A 23,487-nucleotide genomic window follows, 5' to 3' on the forward strand; every position below is an offset into this window, starting at 1 on the left:
CCAAACTGCGGACTCGAGGTTGAGCCCGAGAGCGATGTAGGTTACAGTGGGTCCTTGACTGGGCACGTGGACGACACAGCCCAACATTCCAGCACCTGGGAAGGTGTGCAGCGGTGAGCAAAAGGAGATTTGCAGTTGTTCCTACCGAAAATCGTACAATAATAAACCAAATAAATAATAATACAAGAATAAACTGTTCCTCGTACTCACAACTGTAAACTACTTTTGTCCACCCCTGTATTTTACGAACTAGGACCTCAACTTTATTATCCATGAGTACTTCGGGCTGATTCTTTTCCTTCTTCCCAGTTGTGTTTAAATTTCGGGTTCCCAGGGGGATTTTTGCAAAGGGTAGGGCAAGGCACAGATATGTACCGAAATAATAATAACTAATATTTGTGCAAGGCGTCCTTCATGGATTTATTTAGCATATACGTTCTGAAGTCCTTGGCGACATCTCCCTGAACAGGGTTGATCTGCATGGAGCTAACATTCCGTGGGCGAGTTAAGAAGTAAGATGCAGAAGTAGTATGTTGGATGGCAGCAAAACTAGGGAAGAAATTAAGCAGGTTGACGAAACAGGGAGCACTGGGGTTGCAATTTTAAATGGGCTCGCCAGGGGTTGCAATTTTAAATGGGCTCGCCAGGGAAGGCCCTGCTGAAAAGGTGGTATTTGCATACAAATCTAAGGGAGGGGTGGGAGGGGCCTGGAGAAGGCTCGGTGGAGAGGGAAAGTCTTGAGCGTAAATGCTGAGGAAGGTGAGTGCTCCTGTAGATGCAGGACCAGCAAGGAGGCAAGAAGGGTAGGAGATCAGGAGCTAAGAGAGTTAGGGGGTGGAGGAGGGGGGCAGATTTCATGGGGCTTCACATCTTCTTTTTAAGACTTTGGCTTTTATGCTGAGTGAATGGAGCAGAGGAATTAGTTAAAATATTAACAGAATGACTGTAGCTGTTGGGTGGAGAATAGCTTGAAGCAGGGAGCTACCACAACAACCCAGGCGGGGGAGAATGGTAGCTTGGACCAGGGCGGTAGCAGGGGAGGTAGGGAAGTGGGTGAACTGTGGTATGTTTGAAGGTGTGGCTGATGGGATTTTGCTGCCGGGTGAGACATGGGGCTCTAGAGAAGGAGAGACAGAGAGGAGTCCAGGGTGACCCTGAAGGTGTTGGCCTGGACCACGGGAAGCACCAGGCAGTTGCCACTTTCTGTGCAAGGAGTGATGGCAGGAGAAGCTGGTTTGGGAGGAGAAGATACTCTGGGACACTTACAAATCCACTGGGAATTAGAAGTATCGAAGCGACAGTTGGCTATACCAGTCTGGAATTGGGGGAAGAGTTGCAGGCCAGAGATACATTTTGGAATCATAGGCTTATAGATTGTATTTAGAGCCACAGAATGAATGAGATTGTCAGGGAAGTGTGGGTAGAGGGGAACAGAGGACCAAGGACTGAGTTCCTGAGACCTGCCAGGATTTTGTGGTTGAGAGAACTGGTGAAGGAGACCCGTGCAGGGCTTGCTGTGTGCCGAATACTAGTTCAGCACTTTCACAGGCATGAGCCCGTGTCCTCCTCACTGTGACTCGGTGAAGTAAACCATTATCATTGCCTGTTGTACAGATGATGCAACTGAAGTGCAGAGACTTTAAGTACCTTGCCCAAGGTCACACAATAGGTGGCAGAGCCAAGACTCCAGCACAGGCCCTGCACCCCAGAGTCTGCCCCTAACCACTAGACAAGGGCCGCCTTCAGTGACTGCACCGAATTCTCTTATTCAACAGAATTGACTTGTGCCGAGCGACCTAAACCGGTCTGTCCGCAAACTCTCTGAATCTCAGTGTCCACATTAGTAACACTATAACAGACTGGCCTGCCTCCTTGGTGGGGCTGTGTTGGAGCTACAAATGGAAATGGGCGTGAAAGGCTGTGTGAGCTGGGGCACGCAGTATCCATGTCACACTGTGTCACAGGAGCTGCGGGATAGAGAGGCCCTTCTAAAGCCTTGAACAGAGTATCATCCCCTGCCTGATGCATCATGTTCCCTGATAACATCCCTGGCACACCCTGTACTACTTCTCTGCTTGAGCCCTTTCTCTCTGCGCAGTTCTATTTGTTAGCAACTCCTTTGAGCCAAAAGATACTCCCTATAATTTCTACTGATCAGATCTAGCTTTCTCCTCCCTGAGATGCTGGACAAGTCTGTAATTTAATGCTCACATGCCCTTGGCTTCCTCCAGGCACCCCTCTGATCGTCTCTGTCTACTCGAACCAGGTTTTGTTTCTCCAAACAAATCGGTCAGTCACCTGCAGGGGGGGACACGGAAACTATTCGGAGTAAAACAGAGTGGCCCTAATGCAGGGAGCTGGTTACACAGGTGATAGAAGAGGCTGAGAAGCAACCCACAGGTTAGGAGCTGCGGGAAGATTAGCAACATCCTGCCGGTGGAAGGGGTGACTGGGGGCCTGGGTCACCTGGCTAAAGCCAGAACCACAGAAAGCCTTGGCGGCAGGGGCTGGAGCCAGAGAGGGAAGCTGCAGGGGCGGACAGCAAGGGAAAGAAAACCCTGCCCTCGCCCCTGCCCTGACCTCCTCCAGCCCCGCACCAGTGCTTCGTCTTGAGTGAACCCAGTGGAAACCCAGCCCGCAGGGCCAGTTCCTGCAGCCCAGAGTGGAGAGATGAGGACTAGACCTGAGGAGAAAGCCCGGGATCAGCACACGCCAGCCTCCACCGCCTGGCCTCTCTCTACCCCTCTGACTCTGTCTCCTATGTGGCCCTCCACCGGTCCCCTGCAGCCACCCTGCTTTCAACCTGGGCCTCACACCCTTCAAGAGCCCCTTTCGGGGGGGGGGCGGGGGGTGCAAGTCATCATGTGCTGGCTCCTTCTTATCCAGGTCTTGACTTGCAAGTCATGAGGGCTCTCGAAGGGTGTGAGATAGCTCAGCGCCTCTGCACATCTGCCCTGTCGCTCTCTATCACATATCACTACGTGAAATTGTTCTGTACGTTTATTCAAATGACTATTTAAGGGCCAGTAAGTGACAGACACTGTCGGTGGCACTGGGATACAACAGTGCATAAAGCCCTTAAGAACCCCACCTTACATTCCAGGGGAGGGAGACAGAAAATGGATGAAAGTCAAAGGCGGCAGGTACACAGGAGAAAAGCAACTCGAGGCAGGGCCCTGCTGGCCACCGGGCTTGCTGTTTTAAAAGGATGCTCAGATGATGCATCACTGGCCAGGTGACGTTCAGAGAAAGACCTGAAGGGAGTGAGGAAGTGAGCCAGAGAGACACTCAGCATAAGAGCATTCCAGGGACAGGGGACAGCCAGCACAAAGGCTCTGGGGCTCAGCACCTTGAGGCCGAGACAGTGAGGGGACAAGTAATAGAAAAGGGGGAGGGGCTGCAGGACAGATCCTATTGGGCCACGTGGGCCACTTTGGCTTTTGTGGAGCAGAGGAGGGGCATCATCCGACTTCATTGAGCAGCTTCTCATCGGCTGCTGTGTTGGGAATAGACCATGGGGTCCAAGGGTGGAAGGAGAGAGACCAGTGAGGAGGCAGCTGAAACTGGTCCACGAGAAATGCCGGTGGTGTGTACCCTCAGCAGGGTGGTGATGGTGGCAGCGGGGAAGGGTGGGCAGTTTCTGAATAAATGTCTGAAGTAGAGCCAGCAGGATTTGCTGATATCACAGTGATGTATGATAGAGAGCGATGGATGTGGGGTGTCAGAGAAAGGGAGGAACCAGAAATAACTGCAGAGTTCGGCCAGAGCCGATGGGAGGATGGAGTTTATGGCAGGGAGAAAGGCTGGCAGGGGAGCGGACGTGGGATAGCAGCATCGGTAGTTCCGTTTTGCACCTCGCGATAAACAGTAACACTAATGAACAACTCGAAACGTTCCAAGTACTTTACATCTGATGACTGAGTTGATCCTCTCTGAACTCTCTGAGTAGGTAGTAGGTACAGCAGGCCCTCAACTAACAGCTCATTCAGCGTCATCCTTTTGCTATTATGGTGAGATGCCGCGGGAACTTAACTCTCATTTATATCAATAGCCTATGGTGAGACTGGTTTCAGTTTATGTTGTTTCGCTTAAAGTCACAGCACCTATTGACGGTGGTGAGGATTCCCTGTATTCCCATTTTACATATGAGGTAACTGAGGCACAGGGAGGGTAAATGAAGTTCCCACAGAGCTGGACAGGGGCAGAGCTAAGACTCAGACTCAGAACTAAGACGCCAGTCTGGTTGCCGGGTCCATGCCTGCTGTAGCTCCCCTCTGCTGCTGCAGGTGCCCCTGCGGCGGAGAAGGCACCTGGGCAGCTGGACAGGTGAGGCTGGGCTTGGGAGAGCTGGAGGAGTTATTCATTTGCACACAGTTGAGAATTGGGTTCATTTCCTAAGACTGCCATACAAAATACCACAAACTAGATTGTTTAAAGTAACAGGAAAGTATTCTCCCATACTTCTGGAGGCTAGACGTTCAAGATCAAAGTGTTGGCGGGGTCATGCTTCCTCCAAGACTCTGGAAGGAATGCCTCCTTGCCTCTTCCTCGTGTCTGGTGGTGGCTGGCGACCTTGGGATTTTTCTGCCTGTTGCTTGGCCAAGGATGGAACCTGGCCTCCCTGGCCATGACCTGTAACTGGCAATGAATGGTTGAAGCCACAGCTGTATCACTGCAGTCTGCTCCGGTCATCACAGGACGTTTTCCTCAGTCTATCTTCCCACCATCTGACATCTTTTTGTAAGAACATGACTAATAAGAGATGTAGCAAGCTCCTTACTTGGCATGACCTCATCCTAACTAATTACATCTGCAATGATCCTATTCTGAGGTGTCAGGGGTTAGGACTTCAACCTGTCTTTTTTGGGGACAGTGTTCAATCCATAACAGGAATCTCTAGGGTATAGATATCAATTCAAACCACGAGACTAGAGAAGACCACTAGCCCCTCAGGAGTGAGTAGAACGGGCATCAAAGCTCTAGCTTGGGGATTGCCACCCTGCAGAGTTGAAGCAATGAGGGTGAACCATCAGAGGAGACTGAGGAGGAGCAGTACAGGCAGTGAGAGGCCACGTGGGAGTGTGTGGGGTCCTGTAAACTACGGGAGGAAAGTGTGCAAGGAGGAGGGACAATTGGTTGAGTCCAACGCAGCCGAGAGATAAAGAAAGAGGACGGGGACATGGCCGTCTGGTTTCACAAGTCAGAGATCATTTGTGACCACGACGAGCACCACTTCTCTGGAGTGGACTGCATGAAAGCCTGATTGGTGTGTGCTTGAGGGACTGGACGGAGGGGACCTGGGGACAGCAAGTACAGAAAACTCTGTTTGTGTTCACGATCTGTCTCTCCCTCTTATTGTGGAAGAGCCACAAGAGCAAGGGCCTTGGAGCATCCTATTCCTTCGGTATCCCAGGGCCCACACATTGGACTTGTGAAGCTCTGCTGAATACTGTGCTAGTTGGCATCTCCTTCAAATATGGGAGCCTGTCATTTTCCAGTTTGGTCACACCAGCAACGAGTAGAGGGAAATCATAGGGCTGGACTAGATTTCTCTGGTTCCTACCAGCTCTAAAATTCTACGATCATGTTGCTTGTTCTGCCCACCACCCCAGCATCAATACAGTAAGGAAATTAACGAGTTATTGTTTATTTGTCTTGGCAAACAGGTGTCAAATGTAATGGCTGGAGGGTTTCAGTTATAATTTTTTAACTTTTTGTAGATTATTTATTTATTTCTAGAGAGAAGGGAAGGGAGGGGGAAAGAAAGGGAGAGAAACATCAATGTGTAGTTTCCTTTCATGTGCCCCCTGCTGGGGACCTCACCTATAACCCAGGCATATGTCGTGACTGGGAATTGAACCAGCGATCCTTTCATTTACAGGCTAGCGCTCAATCCACTGAGCCACACTGAGCCAGGGCTCCAGTTTTAAATTTAACAAACGATTGTCCAGTGCCTACAATATGTTGGGTGCCATATATATATATTGTCACCTTTAATAAATAGATGTAGGAGCAGGGAGCCTGGGCTGGGAGGGTGTCAAGAGGGGTGATGGAGGCCTTTCATTGCTAACGCTCTGGGAGGTCCAGGGTGCTCTGATGTGGTCGCAGCTACTGTGGTTGCGGATGAAGAGGGAAGAGCTCCTGAGTAGCTTGAATGCAGCAGGTGGCAGAGCCGCAGCTGCTGGGACACAGGGCAGCATTCACTAAGGCATAAGCAACCTTTATCTGCTTCACCCCTAAGCAGCCCAGGGCAGCCACACAAAACAGCTAGCTGTTCAGGCAGTGCGGTGGGAGGGGGCGATGTGGGCCTCAGGCCCACCCCACCACAGGGCAAACACCCAATTCCCCACCATATTCAGGGCACGAGGATTCTGCTGTGGAGGACAGCGCCCTTGGGGTTTTTCTGCCTGGTCTATTTTGGCGCTCTGAAGCCCAGTGAAGCAGGGCAGGGGTAGCAGTCGCACGCGTTCTAAGGCGAGGAGAGGCACGCGCTCAAGGCACCAGGAGATCTGCGGGAGAGGGGCAGGGCCAGGTCAGGCACCTAGGCTCCTGCATCCAAGTGTCAGTCCACGAATGATGGAGGAACTTGGATTCTAGAGTCCATTCCCGGATTAAATAATCTTTAAACAGGGACCTCGGTTTCCTCATCTGTAAAACAGAGAGAAAAATGTCACCCCTACAGAGGTCCTTGCAGGATCAAAGACATCATGTGTATAAAAATGCTTTTGACATAGCAAGTGTCTGCCAGACATTTACTACCGTTATAAACCAGCAGGCCAAGCTTCCTCTTGCAATTATAGATTAGGCTCTCTTACTCATCTGACCTGACCCATTTGTTCCACTTTCCACTAATTTTCTCCGTCCCTGTCCCTTCAACAAAGAGAGGAAGTGAGAGATGAAGAGAGCACGTGATTCTAACTCCAGCGTTATGCATGCCTTGATCTAGGTAAGCGCAGGCTTCGCAGCTCCTTGGGTGCTGAGGAGTGCTCTCCGCCCAGAACTACATTTCCCAGCAACCCTTTCGCGGTTCCACCCGCAGCGGGAGAAAGGCGCAAGCGCCGAGTGTCGCCCCGCCTCGTCCTGGGGCCGTCCCTCCGAACTCGCTGCAGTTAGTGGAACCGGCAGGTCCCAGCGCTGCGGCTGCAATCCTCGCTCCGCTACTTCTCCTCGGCGGAGCGGGTTCTGGTGCCTCAGCTCCGGTCAGTGCCATGATCCGGCAGGAGCTCTCCACATCCTACCAGGAGGTACAAGGCTGGGGGGTGGGAGGCGCGGAAACAAAGTTTCCTGTGAGGCAGAGGAGCGGGCTTCTGGGTGGGAGGGGTGCAGGGGGCGTCGGGGCGCGCTTCCGAGGAGCGGGCGAGTGCGTCAGGATAGGGGTCCTCGCGTGCAGACGAGTGGCAGAGCAGGAAGGAAGCGGAGTGCCCAGCCTCCCCCGGATGCCACGGTCGCTTGGCCGGAGCTGGGGCCCCGAAGCCACGACTCCTAACCAGCAGGTGAATGATTAAAGCCTCATCGGACTCAGGCACCTTCGCGGCGGGCCAGGTGGGACCCCGCGTGGCCTCCAGGATTGCTTGTTTGCAACAAGTAGACGCGCTCGCTTCCAGCTGGAGCGTTTGCACGGTGGGCATTAGCGCGCCTCCCAGCCGAAGGCCTCGTGGCCCCTGCAGCTGTTAATGATAGGGATGATTGCATCTTGCTTGGGTGGCCGCCTGACTTTGAAAATATGCTTTCACCGACATAGCTGCTCCTCACTGCACTCCCTCTTTCTCTCCGGTCTCACCTCCTCCCACGACTTTGTAACTATCACTTTCAAGCTCTTTGTCTCTTTCTTATCTGTCCTGAGCTACAGGCTGCCGTTCCAGCTTTTCCCTCTTCCTTCTGACTCCTGCTACAAGGAATGAATTCATCTTCCCCTCCTCTCACGTCCCAACTTCAGTCACCTTCCTCCCCTGCACCCCTCAACGTGCCTCCCCCTCAGTTGCCAGGTTCTGGCAGTACCACATTCTCAGTCCTCCGGTTTGCGTCCCTGCATCTCCTCTGCCCACCTGAGTGTGATACTGTGTTACCACCGCTCCCTTTGGTCTCTCCCTGTGCAGATTTGCTCTGAGGCCCAGCCTTGACCCCAGAGCATTCGTTTTTTTCGTACACCTGATAGTGCCCTGGGTCTGCTCAGAGCGGTCTGAACTTCTCAGCGAGCTTTTAGAGCTCTGCACAGCTCAGCAGCTGTATCCCCCATTACCTTCACCATCCCACCCACCTAGGTTCTGGCCACATTTGGAAGCTCACTGTTTAAAAATGTGCTTCTGCTTCCTGGCCTCTTGTGCCTGTGCTGGCACCATTTCTTCTCCTCTAACCCTTCTCAACTTCCACACTGGTTCAAATCCCGCCGTTACTCAAGGGGAGACTCTCAAATCCCACCTGCCCCATGGAGACCGACTTCCCGGACTAGTCTGGCATTCTGCCTGGCCTTCTCAGTTGAACTTGCTGCTGTTTTGAGCAGTACCGATCAATATGATGTACATTTTCCCTTTGTCAATGACACTGTGTGGTGCAGACGAAACAGGTGGCTTAGCCTCGCAGCAGTGGAGTCAGGTGATTTGCTGAGGCCGCCGGCCTTTTTTTAGTGTGGGACCTGGGCGGGAATTTGACTGTGGGACAGCTTTGCATGTTTCTCCTGCCATCTTCTTCATCCCATCTTCTTCTTTTATCCAGAAGGAGCCCAGTGGGTTTTTAACCAGTGCTGGGGGCTCTGTGGCCCCTAGGTTTCATGTCTTTGACAGTGGGGGAATCCTGGGGAGTGAGTTTTGTCTTTCCCCGACTCTGAAGGCTTTCAGGTTTATAGGGAAGAGGCCACAGTGGGTAAGTACTAGGACTTTGAAGTCAGAAACCCCACGTTTCTCTCCGGGCTCTGTCTCTCGCTGTTTGTGTGCCTTTCGTCAAGTCGTCTAACTTCTCTGAGCCTCAGTTCCTTCACCTGCAAAACAAAGGTAATGATCGTCCCCATCTTCTAGGGTTTTTTTTTTTAGGGTTAGATGAGTTAGCACGTGGAGAGTGATTATTTAGCTCAGTGCCTGGCAGGTGAATGAAATAATAGCTCCTATTAACAGGGTGTGTGCGGCTCTTGCTTCTGGGGAGCTTTGGTGTCCCTGGTTTTATAGGACTGTGCTCCTCACCATCCACAGTTAGGTTAGTCTCCTTACCTAGCAGGGCTCCTGAAATGTTTATTAGAATTTAGGCCAGTTATCCTGCTTGCAGGGGCGAGGCCAACGGTAGAGCCGGTTGGTGTTTGGGGTGCGCCCACGGTGCAAGGTACCGGAAGGGCCCTTCCCTTCTCTTTAGTGGCCTGCCCTGCAGTCCTTGTCTCTCGCCTTCGGAAGAAGGGGGCCTCCCATTTTCTGGGAGGCTACCTTTCTTGCCTGGATCATTCTGGGCTTAGCGTTAGGTTTCTTTACTGAGTGGAGATTTTGGCTTTAGAGGATGGGGTATGCTGAGAATTTGCCCAGGGCAGGCCAGGAGGTGGGTTCATCACAGCTGCCGGTTGTCAGGAGGGGAACGGGGTGAGGCTGCACCTGGGTTAGGCTTGCATCAGAGAACTTTGAGCCTTTCTGGGATTAACAACCTCTCTTCCCTTTGGCAGGTGAAAGCTCCGGGACTTCCTGAGCTGTGTACTCCCACTAAGGGCCTGGGTCTGTCTCGTGGCGCCTTCCCCATCTTCTCAGCCCTCTTCCACTCTTTCTTTTCTTTTGGGACTAGAGGGCTTTGAACTGGGAGTTTCAGTTCCAAGGGGCAGGAGTGGAGCCATGGAGAGGGACCTGCCAGAACAATAGATGCAGGAGCTTTATTTAACTCGTGTGTCTTGGAGATGAAATTTTAAAGAAGATGTCTTGAGACCATCGGCATTTACAATGTGCATCTGAGAAAATATTTGGGAGCGCTCTCCACTCCTCCTCTCATCCCCGTTCAGTGATAGCTCCCCCTCCATCTCTAGTCTTGACCTTTCCTGCCCTCCTCCTTCACGCTACTGAGATTTGTTGGTCATCATTGTATCCTTCTGCCTGCCTTCCCTTCTCAGTGGCAGCATTTTCCCCATCTGACCTGCGAGAACGCTGATGGAGTGAGGTTGGGTATTAGTGTCTGTCCCTGACAGGGACCGGCCCGCCCCACTTTGTTCTGCCATTTGCAGCCTGGGTTGGTGAACTCACTGGGTCCTGGAGAGCTCACTGCTCCCCTCCTCTTGCTCATCAGACACTGAGCTGCATTTCCTTCTCCTCTGGGAAGTGGTTAAGGTCACGGGCTTGGTACTAGGTCAGCTTGGATTTTAGTCTTCTGGCATCTGTGGCCACGGAAAGTGTTGTGTTGAATTGTTACCCACCCCCCAAAATGGTGAAGTCCTAACCCCCAGTACCTTAGAATGGGACCTCATTTGGGAGTAGGATCGTTGTAGACGTGAATGGATTAAATGAGGTCATACCGGAGAGGGGTGGGCCCGCATCCGATGAGAGTGGTGCCCTTGTACAGAGATGACGATGGGAAGGAGCGGACTCCCCAGGAAGGTGGAGGCAGAGATCGGGGGTCGGGTGCATCTACAAGGGTTGCTGGCCATTAGCGGAAGCCAGGAGAGAAGCATGGAAAAGAGGCCCCTGCGGCCCTCATAGGAGCCACCCTGCCAGAGCCCTGAGGAAGCACATCTCTGTTTCAAGCACCCAGTTTGTGGTGCTCGTTCCGGCGAGAATGTATAAGGAAGTCACTCACGTTTTCTGAGCGTCAGTGTCCCCATCTGTAGCGCTGGTATAATACCCGGCCGGCATCATGTGATTTTTTTTTTTGTTTAATGATTACGTGTGAGAAGCAGCTTCTGCTTTCTTACTCTAGTCTGGAAAAGCAAGGCTGGTGTAGCTGACTTGCTTGCCCTCTTTGTGTCTCCCTGTAGCTGAATGAGGAGTTGGATCAGGTGGTTGAGAACTCAGAGCGCACAGACGAGCAGGAAAAGGAGAGAGTCAAAGTCCAGGGTTCAGGCATCTTACCAGGTAAGTGGGTTCAGGCAGGGAGTGGAGGGCTGGGAAAACAGTGTTCTGCTGCTGCCGCTGCAGGCGGGCACCTCGCCAGCTGTGCACCCAGGGAGGGGAGGAGCCCCCTGCCCTGCACCCTGGTGTCAGGTCTCGGGCATTGCCCTGGTTTGAAAGCTATACATATTTAACCAGCCTTGGGGCAGAGGCTGTGCCCGGCTGGTACCTCCTCTTTTCTGCACTCCAGTTCCAGCCCGTTCCTGAGACCAGGTTTTAGATACAGAAGCAAGGGCTTTGGGCATCTGCTCTCCTGTTAGATTTTCCCTAAGAAGTGGGTAGCAGTTGAACCTCTGATATCTGGGTCACTTCCAGGAGCCTCTGGAAGAATATCTAATAGACACCACCTCTCAGATAACAGACTTCTTCAGTATAGTCTCCCAGCTGAGTGATCAGGGTCCCATCAGTCAGGGGGCATCTTATGGAGCCTTGCAGTAGCTTCTGACACTTGCTGACCACTTCTTCCTTCTGGCTACTCACTCTGCCCCCTTAGTTTCCGTAATGTATTACTTCTCAGGTCAGCCTGCTTTGCAGTCATCCTCAGGCTCTTGGGTGCTAAATGTTTGTCACAGGCCCCCTTCTCTTACTAGTGGTGGCCTCGTGCAGGCCCCTCCCCTGCGTCAGTCACTGCTTGCTCTCATGTACCTGCCACATTTACACCTCTAGCCCAGAGGTGACCTGCAAACTCCAGGCTTATCTATCCTGTATATACAGATGCCGTGGTGATAGCTCTGCTTAGATGTTCCAAAGGTACCCTAAACTCCACACAGTCAATAGGATGGACCGCCCTGGCTGGGTAGCTCAGTTAGTTGGAACAATGTTCCAATGCACCAAGGTTTTGGATTTGGCCCCTGGTCACGGCACATATGACAAGCCACCAGTGAAAGCGTGAATAAGTGGAACAACAAAAATCAATCTTTGTCTCCCTCTCTCCCTTCCTCTCTTTCTAAAATCAATAAAACCACAATTCTATTTTTTAAAAAAAGATGGGCCAGGGCAAGTTTCGATGAGGGTATTGAGAAATAAGAACCCCCATACACCCTCTGTGGGTAGAATATAAACGGGTGCAGCTGCCATGGGAAGCAGTCCGGCAGGTCCTCACAAGGTTAAATCCAGAGTTACCCTGTGGCCCAGCAGTTCCAGGCCTAGGGATATACCCAGGAGAAGTGAGAACTTACGTCCACCCAAAAACTCATAGAGAATACTCATAGGAGCATTATCCATAATAGCCAATAGATTGAAACAACCCGGAAGTCCACCAACTGATGAGTGAATAAATAAAACAGTATATCAATGTAGCGGAATGTTACTTGGCAATAAAAAGGACTGAACCGATATATGTGACAACATGGAGGAATCTCGAAAACATTAGGAGTTCTGGCCAATGTGAGGGCATAGGTAGAAACCCTTCCCGTCCTCACACAGCCAGAAGGAGGATAACAGCCCATCTAAAATCAATAAACAAGCAAAAGCGCCAGAAAATCAAACTGCATGGAACTCCGACAACGAAGGAATTAAAGAAAAAATCTACCAAAGCAACCAGACTGGTAAGGCAGCGGACCCCACGGGCCAACCCAGAAAAACCGCGGCAGGGCCCCAACCCGTGGGGGTGAGGCTGGCTGCTGAGCTCTTTATCCTGCACAGAAGAGGCTGACTTAAGGGGAAAACTGAGACTCAGAGCTGACTGCGGGCTGTGTCTGGGGTTGCAGAGGTGGGAGATACTTGCAGTCTGACTTAAGTCTGTTGGAAAGTGCACTAGAGACAAACAGGCAAGCTGCACTCTTCCTTCCCTGGCCCCTCCCCCACAGGCAGAGTAGCAGGAAGGGTTGCCCTGTCTGGGTGAATCCCTAAGGCCCGCCCCTTACAACCTATCAGCTGCACCAAGAAAAAGAAATATGGCCCAAATGAAAGAACAGAGCATAACCTCAGAACTAAGCAATGAGGAGATTGCCAACCTATCTGATGGAGAATTTAAAGTCCTGGTAATCAAAATGCTCACAGGTCTGAGCTTGGTTGAAAAATTAAAAGAACAAATGAAGGATACCCCGAATGAAATAAAACAAAATATTGAGGGAACCAACAGTGACAGGGAGGAAACCAGGACTCGAGCAACGATTTGGAACGAAAGAAATACCCATCCAGAAGAAGAGGAAGAAGCAAGAATCCACAAAAATGGAGACTTAGGAACCTCTGGGACAACTCGAAACGTTCCGGTATCCAAATTATAGGGGGCCCAGAAGGAGAAGAGGAAGAGCAACAAGTGGAAAAGATATTTGGACAAATAATGAAGGAAAACTTCCCCAGTTTTGCAAAGGAAATAGACTTCCAGGAAGCCCAGAGAGTCCCAAAGAAGTTGAACCCAAAGAGGAACACACCAAGGTACATCGTCATTAAGTTACCCAAGAGTAAATATTAAAAAATCCTAAAAGAAGCAAGGGGAAAGGAGACAGTTACCTATAAAGGAGTTCTCATAAGACTATCAGCTGATTTCTCAAAAGAAACCTTGCAGGCAAGAAGGGGCTGGAAAGAAGTGTTCAAAGTCATGAAAGGTAAGGACCTACATCCAAAATTACTCTATCCAGCAAAGCTTTCATTTAGAATGGAAGGGCAGATAAAGTGCTTCCCTGATAAAGTCAAGTTAAAGAGGTTCATCACCCAGCCCTTATTCTATGAAGTGTTAAAGGGACTTAATCTAAGAAAAAGAAGATAAAAAATATGAACGGTAAAATGACAAACTCACAACTATCAACAAATGAACCTAAAAGAAAAGAAAAATGAAAACAAAAACTAAGCAAACAGCCAGAATAGGAACAGAATGAGAGGAATGGACATCACACAGAGGGAGTTCAGTGGGGACAGGGAAGCGGGGGAAAGGTACAGGGAAGAGGAAGCGTAATTAATAGGCATAAAATAGATGGGGAGAGAGAAAAATGGTATAGGAAACAGGACTCAACTTGTACAACCCATGGACATGAACTAAGCTGGGGGGAATGCTGGAGGGTTGGGGGTGCCGGGTGGAGGAGGGATAAGAGGGAAAAACTGGAAAAACTATAGTAGCATCGTCAATAAAAATATTTTTAAAATATTAAATGAAAGGTCAGACACAAAAGGCTGCATGTTGGATGATTCTGTGTGTGTGAAATGTCCAGAACAGGCAGCTCCCTGAGATAGAAAGTAGATTACTGGTTGCCAGGGACGAGGGGGAAGGAGGAGTGACGACTAAGGGTGTGGAATTTCTTTTTGGGTCATGAAACTGTTCTGTAATTAAAGAGTAGTGATGGTCCCCCACCTTGTGAACATACTAAAACCTATGAAATATATTCACTTTAAAAGGGTGCATGTTATGGTAATGTAAATATAGCTCAGAAAACAAAAAAGAGAAAATCACTGAAAAAGAGAGAAGAATTCATTCTTTGCATTCAGAATTCCTCTTTGCGCAGCACACTCTGCAGGGTGGGGTTTCCCAGGGGATGGTAGGCAGCCAGGTCCCCTCCCACTGAGCAGAAGACCCAAGTTGTTTCAGAAATCGGATTGCTCATCACAGACCCCCTTAATGGCTTGGCAGTCTGGGGCAAACGAAGGTTTTGGAACCATTCATGCTATGGATTTTACAAAACTCCTAAGTTACTTTTCCCCCGGAAGATTCTTGTGCATTATTTTTGTTTTTCTGCTACCTTGACTTTATATTCCTGTAAAGGATAAAAAGTTATTTTTCAGTTACAGTTGGCATTCAGCACTGTCTTGGATCAGTTCCAGGTGTACAGCATATAAACATTCATATAGTTTACAAAGTGTTCCCTTTGGTGGTTCAGGTCCCTTGGTATTGTTACAGCACTGTTGACTGGAGTCCCCATGCTTTACCTCACACCCCCAAGTTTGTTTTGTAACTGTCACCTTATTTCACCCCAAACGCCCATCCCCTCTGGCCTTGTCAGTTTGTTCTATGTATCTGTAAGTCTATTTCAGTTTTTGTTAGTTTATGTTGTTCGTTGGGTTTCACATATAAGCCATATTATGTGGTATTTGTCTTTGGCGTATTTCACTTAGCACAATGCCCTCTTGGTCCATCCACACTGTTGCAAATGGTAAGATTTCATTCCTTCTTGTGGCTGAGTAATCTCCCATTGCACGTGCGTGCTGCTGCCGTTTATCCACTTGTCTGTTGATGGGCACACGAGTTGCTTCCTGTATCTTGGCGATTGTAAGTAACACTGCAGTGAACACGGGTGCATATAGTCCTTTGAATTAGGGTTTCGGGTTTCTTCGGGTACATTCCTAGAAGTGGAGATGCTGGATCATAAGGGCAGTTCCATTTTTAATTGTTTTCGAGGAACCTCCACAGTGTTTTCCGGAGTGGCTGCACCAGTCTTCGTTCCCGCCAGTGCACTGGGATTCCTTTCTCTACATCCTCACCAACATATATGTTGGTGGATTTATTGATGGTAGCTTATCTGACAGGTGTGAGGTGGTACCTCGATTGGTGATATTGAGCTGCTTTTTTTTTTTTTTTTTTTTTAAGTTATTTATTTATTTATTTTTAGAGAGAGGGGAAGGAAAGGAGAAAAAGTGGGAGAGAAACATCAATGTGTGGTTGCCTCTCATGTGTCCCCTACTGGGGACCTGGCCTGCAACCCAGGCATGTGCCCTGACTGGGAATTGAACCAGCGACCCTTTGCTTCACAGGCCCGCGCTCAATCCACTGAGCTACACCAGCCAGGGCTCGTGCTTCTCTTCATAATGTCTGTTGGCCATCTGTAGGTCCTCTTTTGAGAAGTGTCCATCCAGGTTCTCTGCCCACTTTTTAGTTGGGTGTTTTGGGGGTTTTTCTGGTGTCGAGTTGCCTGAGTTCTTTATTAATTTTGAATATTAACCCCCTTTCAGATGTATTATTGGAAACTATGTTCTCCCACTCGGTAGGTTGCCTTTTTGTTTTGTTGGTCTCCCAGGCTGGGAGGAACTTTTCAGTTGGATGTAGCCCCGTCTGTTGATTTCTTTCATTTCCCTTGCCCTAGGAGACATGTCAGAAAAAATACTGCTGAGAGTAACGTTCGAGATTTTACCGCCTGTGTTTTCTTTTCGAGTTTTAGGGTTTCAGGTCTTACCTGTAAGTCTTTAATCTGTTTTGAGTTTATTCTTACATATGGTATAAAAAGGTAGTCTAATTTCTTTTTTCTTTTCTTTTCTTTTCTTTTTTCTTTTTTGCATGTATCTGTCCAGTTTTCCCCAACACTATTTATTGACTAGACTGCCGTTGCCCCATTGTATGTTCCTGCCCCCCTGTCAAAACTGATTGACCACGGGGCTTGTCCCCGGGCTCTGTTCTGTTCGGTTGGTCAGTGTGTGTGTTTCTATGGCAGTGAGTGCCAGGCTGTTTTTGATTACAGTAGCCTTGTAGTTTAGTTTGATTATCAGGTAGTGTGGTACCTCTTACTTTGTTTTCCTCTCTCAAAATCGCTATGCAGGGTCTTTTGTGTTTCCATGCACATTTATGGATTATTTGTTCCAGTTCTGTGAAAAATGCCATTGATATTTTGATAGCAGTTACATTGAATCTATCATCACTTTGGGCAGTGTGGACATTTTAATGATGTTAATTCTTCCATCTATAACTATCTTCTTTGACATCTTTCTTCAGGGTCTTACAGATTTCTGAGTACAGGTCTTTTACCTCCTTGATGAAATTTATTCCTAGGTATTTTTCAACGTAAATGTGATTATTTTCTTGTTTTTTTTCCTGATAGTTCATTATTGGTGTCTAAAAATTCAGCCCATTTCTGAATATTTTTTTAGTAGTCTCCTTTACTGAATTCATTTATTCTATTAATTTTTTGGTGCAATCTTCAGGGTTCTCTCTATGTAGTATCATGTCATCTGTAAATAATGATAGTTTTACCTTTTTCTTTCCAGTTTGGAAACCTATTAACTTCTTCTTGTCTGATTGCTGTGGCTAGTACATTGTTGAATAGACTGTTGAAAGGGGGACATCCCTGTCTTGTTCCTGATCTTAAGGGAAACGCTTTTAATTTTTCTTTTTGAGACTGACATTGGCTGTGGGTTTGTCATATACGACCTTTATTACATTCAGATGTATTTCCTCTATTTCCCCTCTGCTGAGAGCTTTTATCATAAATGGCTGCTGGATTTTATCAAATGCTGCTTCCCCCCCATCTGTTGATATTATCATGTACCGTATTTTGCCATGTATAATGCGCACCCATGTTTTTGGCCCAAACTTTCAGGGAAAAAAAATCTTTTGTTTTAATTTTTTAATTCCATTTTTTATTTATATTTAGAAACAAAACCTATTATTGTATTCTAGGGTGTTATTTTGCATACAGATATTGTGATTGCCCTCTCGAGTTACACTTTTAATGCATAAAGATAAATGAAAGAATTAAAAATATTTATATAGATACGGAGTTAGTACTGCCCATGTATAATGCTCACCCTTATTTTACCCTCAAAAATGTGGGCAAAAAAGTGCATGTTATACATGGCAAAATACAGTAATTTTTGTATTTCTTCTCATTTATGTGGTATATCACATTAACTGACTTGCAGATACTGTACCAATTTTGCATCCCACTTCATCAGAGTATATGATCTTTATAATAAATTTTTGAATTCTGTTGGCTAATATTTAGTTGAGGATTTTTGCATCTATGTTCATTAGGGATATTGGCTGATCATTTTCTTTCTTTGCACTTACCTGGTTTTGGAATGAGGATAGTGTTTCCTTCTTCTTGAACTTTCCAGAATAGTTTGAGAAGGTTAGGTATTGATTCTTTTTGAATGTTTGGTAAAATTCACCTGTGAAACCATCCAGTCCAGGACTTTTGTTTGTTGGGAGTTTTTTTGATGACTTTGATGACTTCGATACCATTGCCTATAATTAGTCTATTCACATTTTTAGTTCCGTCCTGGTTCAGTTTTGGAATATTGTATATTTATAGGAATTTATCCGTTTCTTCCAGATTGTTTAATTTCTTGTCATATAATTGTTCTGTAGTACTTTTTAAATAATCTTTTGAGTTTCTATGTTGTCAGTTGTTACTTCTCTTTCATTTTGATTTTATGTATTCGGGTCCTCTCTTTTTTTTGGTGAGTCTTGTTAAAGCTTAATAATCCTGTTTTTCTTTGGAAAGAACCAGCTCTTGGTTTCATAGACTTTTATTTATTTATTTATTTATTTGATTCTATTTTATGTATTTCTCCTCTGATCCTTACTATTTCCTTTCTTCTACTCACTTTGGGCTTTGTTCTTTTTCTAGTTCCTTTAGGTCAAAGTTTAGGTGGTTTATTTGAGATTTTTTTTTTTGTTCCTTGCAGTGGGCCTGTATTGCTATGAATACCCTCTTTGGACGGCTTTTGCTGTGCCCCATGGGTTTGGGGCGGTTGTGTTTTGATTCTCATTTGTCTCAAGGCTCTGGATTTCTCCCTTGATCTCGTTAACCCATTCATTGTACAGTAACATGTTATTTAGCCTCCATGTCTTTGTGTATTTTTTAGTCTTTATCTTGTAATTAATTTCTTCTTAAATTTATTTTGATTTGTTTTTGTGTCCTGACGTGCTCTATTCTGGAATGTTCTATGTGTTCTTGAAAAGAATGTGTGAGGGAGGACCCCCCCCAAAAAAAGAATTATTTTGGGGAGGTTGGGCCCCTTATAGTGCAGGATCCCCCCACCAGGTGAGTGTTCTAGGAACCCATCTGTATCAGTGTACCAGCTGGTGTTGTTGTGAGAGGCTGCGTTTGGATTTAGTGAATTTTTTTTTGAAGACTTCTTCAGTGCATTTGTCCATTTCATGAAGGGTGATTTACAAGCTCACCTGCCCACACTGCACTGAGTGTTCACCAGTTTTTGACCAAAAACAGCATGACCCCCTGCCCCACCCTCCCTATTCACCCAATCTTGCCCCAAGCGACTTTTTTTGGTTTCCTTGGATGAAAAAAGTCCAGAGAGGGAAATGTTTTTCTGATGTGGAAGAAGTAAAACAAAAAATGGCATAAGCACCAAAAGGCTTCAAAATCTACAAGTTCAAAACCTATTCCAAGCAGTGGGAAAGGTCTTGATAAGTGTAGTGCATCAAATGGAGAGTATTGAAGGTGACTGAAGTTTAAACATGTAAGAATAAATACATAATTTTTATAAATAAATCATGTTTTGGGCCCCCCCATGTATTCTGCTGCTTTGGGGTGAAATGCTCTGAAAGTATCAATTAAGCCCTCTGATCTAATGCCTCATTCCAGCCCCCTGTCTCCTTGTTGACTTTTTGTCTGGAAGGTCCATCCGTTGGTGTCAGCAGGGTGTTTGCATCTGCTGTGACTGCGTTACTGTCTCCCTTCAGGTCCGTCAACACTCGGTTTCCATGTTTCGGAGCCCCCATAATGGAAACATAGATGTTGACAAGGTTAACACCCCCTTGTTGGGTCGATCCCTTCATCGTTATGTAGTGCCCTTCATCTCATCGTACAGCCTTGGTTTTGAAGTCTGTTTTGTCCGGCATGAGTATTGCTACCTTAGCTTTTGTTGTTGTTGTTGTTGTTTCATTTGTGTGAAACATTTTTTCCATCCCTTTCCTCTCAGTCTGTATCTTTTTCAGCATGTGAATGGGTCTCGTTTTCTTGTCCAGTCAGCTGCCCTGTGTGTTTTAGTCGGAACGCCCGTCTGTGTTAGTGTCTGGGTGTTAGGGAGGGCTGCCACGCCTCCCGGTCTTGGTAGTGTGGCCGTAAGCAGAAGGTGTCCTGTGGGGCTCGTGACACAGTCTCCCTGATCACCTGCTTTAGGTATTTCAGGAATGTCCCCAGTGTGGGTCAGGTGAGCCCTCCTGTTGCAGTTGGGCCGTCCGTGTGTGGGGTCGGCCCTGAGGCTGGCTGGCTGTGAGGTTGCCTTAGGATCACAGTGTACGTACAGCTGTGCGGGGGGTTGAGTCCATTAAGCGGGGTTTGCCCCAGCAGGGTTTGGTGCCGAGATCTCCCTTGAGCTGCGAGATCTCCCTTGAGCTGCGCCGCTCGTGAAGCTGCTTGGGTCGTCTCTGCTGTGGTCCAAGGCCTGCCACTGATGTGTCGGTTCTGGGGCCTCTTGGGAGGGACTCTGGTGCAGATGAGTGTCAGGTGCGGCCTGTAACGGGCCCGGGGTGCACGTGGGAGTGCCCAAGCTTTGTGCTGGTGCCAGCTTCCACTGGCAGTGAGTCCAGGGGCAGGCCAGCACAGGCCCAGTGCACCCCGAGACCTCTTTTGTCTGCCGGCCGCCTGTTGGGTGCGGTGACTGCAAGATCCTCTGCTGGTGCACAAGTCGCGTGAGGTGGGTTCTCAGTGAGTCATCAGCCAGGGCCAAGTGGCGCTGGCCGGGTTGGTAGAGATTCAAACTCAGTGCCAGTGCTGGGCGTGAGGCTACTCTGCAGGAGTCTCAGGGTTACACCACGGCCAGCTGCCACCTGCTTACAGCCCACAGACCTTCGGGTGAGGCGGGGTGGGGTCTCGCAATCGTCGGGTGAGGACTGCAGAGTTCACCAGGCTAAAACAGGTCAAGGTCTGGTTGTGAGGAGCGAAGGCCCCACATGGGACAGGGATGCTGGTCAGGTGGGCGTGTGAGGGAAAGGTGGCCTTGCCCAACAGGGGCACAACTCGGCCTCTCCCTGCGCTCCTCCAGCTTGCCCAGACTTCCTAGAGAGCCCCTCAATAGAGTCTGCAGGGCAGGTCCAGGCTGCAGGTGGAGACTGAACTCACCACCAAGAGCCATCCTGGCAGGGCGGGGCTTCCAGGTGTCAGCAGGAAGGGGTCAGTGTCCCTCCCTAGGCTGATACCAGGGGGAAGTGGTGGGGCGGGGCCAGCACTGGCATGGTGGTGCCACTCAGGCACACGGGTAGCAGCGGCCTTCCCCACAGCCCCAGAACTCAGTCTCCTTGTGGTTCTGGCACTCCTCGAGCCTGCCTTAGCCTCTCGAGAGCCCCGCTGGGGTTTGCAGCAGACCTGTCCTGGTGGGGCGGGGCCACTCCCCAGGCCGGTGTAGCGTAGGGGGCATGCTCCACTCAGGCAGGGTGGTGTCCTGGGTGGTGTGGGAGAGGGACCCAGCACAGGGCCACTTGCCGCTGTCCCTCTGCCTCCAGTCACTGTCCACAGCCACCCCACTCGGTCTCCGTCTGTGTGACTCCGGTCCACTCCAGCCTGCTGTCCCTCTTCAAGAACCCCGGGTGGGTGCTGCGGCAGGGACTCTGCACATTGACCTTCCAAGAGAGCAGTGCCCCTCCGACCAGGGCAGGCAGAATCTGGCTGATTTTTGCTGCCAGATTGTGTGGGCCCCTTTTCCCAGATCCAGTGCTCCAGCTAGGAATCCTGGCGTGGGGCTGAGGCCCCTGGCTCCTCCGCAGGGTCACCTCAGCCGAGATGTCCCCTGGATTCTCAAAGGCCGCACACAGGTGTGGGGCCAGCCCCCTTTGCCTCTCCCCTTCCTGCCAGTCTGGACGTGGGCTCCCCTGCATATCCTCAGTTACAAGACTTTGGTTCAGCTAGTCTTCAGATGGTAATTCAGGTTGATTTTTCAGTACTTCAGCCATAACTCTGATATGGTCCTGGGAGGAAGCAAGTGTAACTTCCACCCAGCACGCCACCAGCTCGCTGTTGGGAGGGGTATATACTTTTAAAATACGTGCATCCACCCCTGGCTGGTGTGACTCAGTGGATTGAGTGTGACCTGTGAACGGAAAACTCACCATTTGGTTCCCAGTCGGGGCACGTGACTGGATTGCGGGCCACGTCCCCATCTGGGGGCACGTGAGAGGCAACCAATCATTGTGTTTTTCACACACCGATGTTTCTCTCTCGCACTTTCTCCCTCCCTTCCTCTCTCTGTAAAAGTAAATAAATCTTAAAAAAAAAAAAATACATTCATCCAGCTTGCCGCAAAAAAGCTAGTGCTTGCTTTCTGATAGTAGAGTGCATAGCACGTTTTGTCAGCTATCTGGCACCTTTGTAAAAATAGAATTGGAGCGACAGAGCACATATGGCTGATAAAGAGTTTTGCAGTTTTTATTTACAGTACACGCCAATTTGTGAATCAAGAAAAGGCCTGTAAAGAAGCCGAAGTTGGCTTCTGCGAGTGAAATGGGGAGATTCCGGGCCAGCGTCAGCGTTCGTTCCCACAAGAGAGATTTGTGCAAGTACCTGCGCCAAACAAACAGAGCCACTGATGCAATTGTCATATGACCTTTCTGTGCCTTAGATTCTTAGAATTTTCAAGACCATGTGGAGGGAGATCCGTATCTTTCCCTAACCAAAGGCATGGTGAAGGGAGAGCATTTTCCAAATCACGTTTATCTGGCTCATGGTAGAGCGGACCCCGCCCACAACTGCCCATCTTTGTTTGTCTTCGTCACGTGGCCCAGCCTGCATGTAAGGCCTTAGAAATGCCCCAGAGTTCTACTTGTTAGGAAGTTACAGTCTTTCAGTCAGATCTTTGCTGTCCTGAGTAACTGGGATCCAAGTGGGCGACAACGCTCTGCCGTCGTGTGGGGAGAGCACTGGTGGCGGGGAGTCGGACTGCAGGACTGTGTTCTGACTGCGGTGCCAGTGACACGGAACCTGTGTCACTGCATGAGGGGCGGGGCCGGGCCGGCTGGCCGTTTAGTTCCCTGCCGACTCTTAATTCTTATCAGATGTTATGCAGCAAATCAGTAGCTCTGGAGTGCTTTCGGTTTTGTTGTGTGGTCTTTCAGACCTCATTAGAATGTAGCAGCCTGGTACCTGTTGCCACTGCCGTTATGAGCAGCTCAGGACAATGACTGGGCCATGTTTTGAAGTGAGTCCTTGGTCCCACATGGACCATGGGATCTGGGAGTGCCTTCCAAGCAAAACAGCTGTGGTAGGTCCCTGGGCCCGACCGCCAGTCTTTGGGTCCTGTGGCCCTGCAGCCCAGCTGTGTGTGACCCATCAGCACCTGAGCGGAGCCTTCCGTGGCCTGTGCTTGGAAGAGGACACTGTCTTGTAACGTGTCTAACAGGGCACCTCGTACAGGATACTCTGGGGAGGGGATCTGAATGCCAGCCTCACAGAGAGGGGCTCAGTAAAGCGGGGCCGGCCCATGGGAGAAATACGGAGAGAAGGCAGAGAACGAAGTCTCAAGGGAGCCAGAACTGACACAGCCCCTGCTAACAATCAGAAGCAGCCAAAGTAGAATCAAAGACAACAAGTTGAAACAGAGAATGGTTTTAAATCCTTTCGGAGAACTAGAGCCACCATGTATCTTGGTGGCTGAGCTCGCAGCTGCGCAAAGGGTTTTTAGTGAGGCACACCAATTTGTGGATCGTTTTCCCTGCCTGGAATGCACTGGTATTCTTGGACGCATTAGGAGTAGCTATTAGCATTGCAAGACTTAGTTCGTCTATTGTTTGGGTTATTTATTCACTTAACAAACATGGAAACAATAC

The 23,487-nt window shown here is 49.0% G+C and overlaps 1 protein-coding gene across 1 annotated transcript in view; it reads left to right on the plus strand.

Moving 5' to 3' along the window:
- The first annotated feature begins 7,069 nt into the window (after positions 1 to 7,069).
- Positions 7,070 to 23,487, plus strand: part of PACC1 (proton activated chloride channel 1) — a 43,230-nt gene continuing 26,812 nt past the window's right edge. Inside the window, exons 1-2 of the mRNA XM_037136961.2 lie at positions 7,070 to 7,244; positions 10,931 to 11,027. Of these exons, the coding sequence (XP_036992856.1) occupies positions 7,209 to 7,244; positions 10,931 to 11,027 (133 nt within the window). The 5' untranslated portion in view covers positions 7,070 to 7,208. The remainder of the gene's footprint in view (positions 7,245 to 10,930; positions 11,028 to 23,487) is intronic.

Source organism: Artibeus jamaicensis, unplaced genomic scaffold (assembly GCF_021234435.1).
Source record: "Artibeus jamaicensis isolate MK-2021 breed Jamaican fruit bat unplaced genomic scaffold, CSHL_Jam_final contig_2170, whole genome shotgun sequence".
Taxonomy (NCBI): Eukaryota; Metazoa; Chordata; class Mammalia; order Chiroptera; family Phyllostomidae; genus Artibeus; species Artibeus jamaicensis.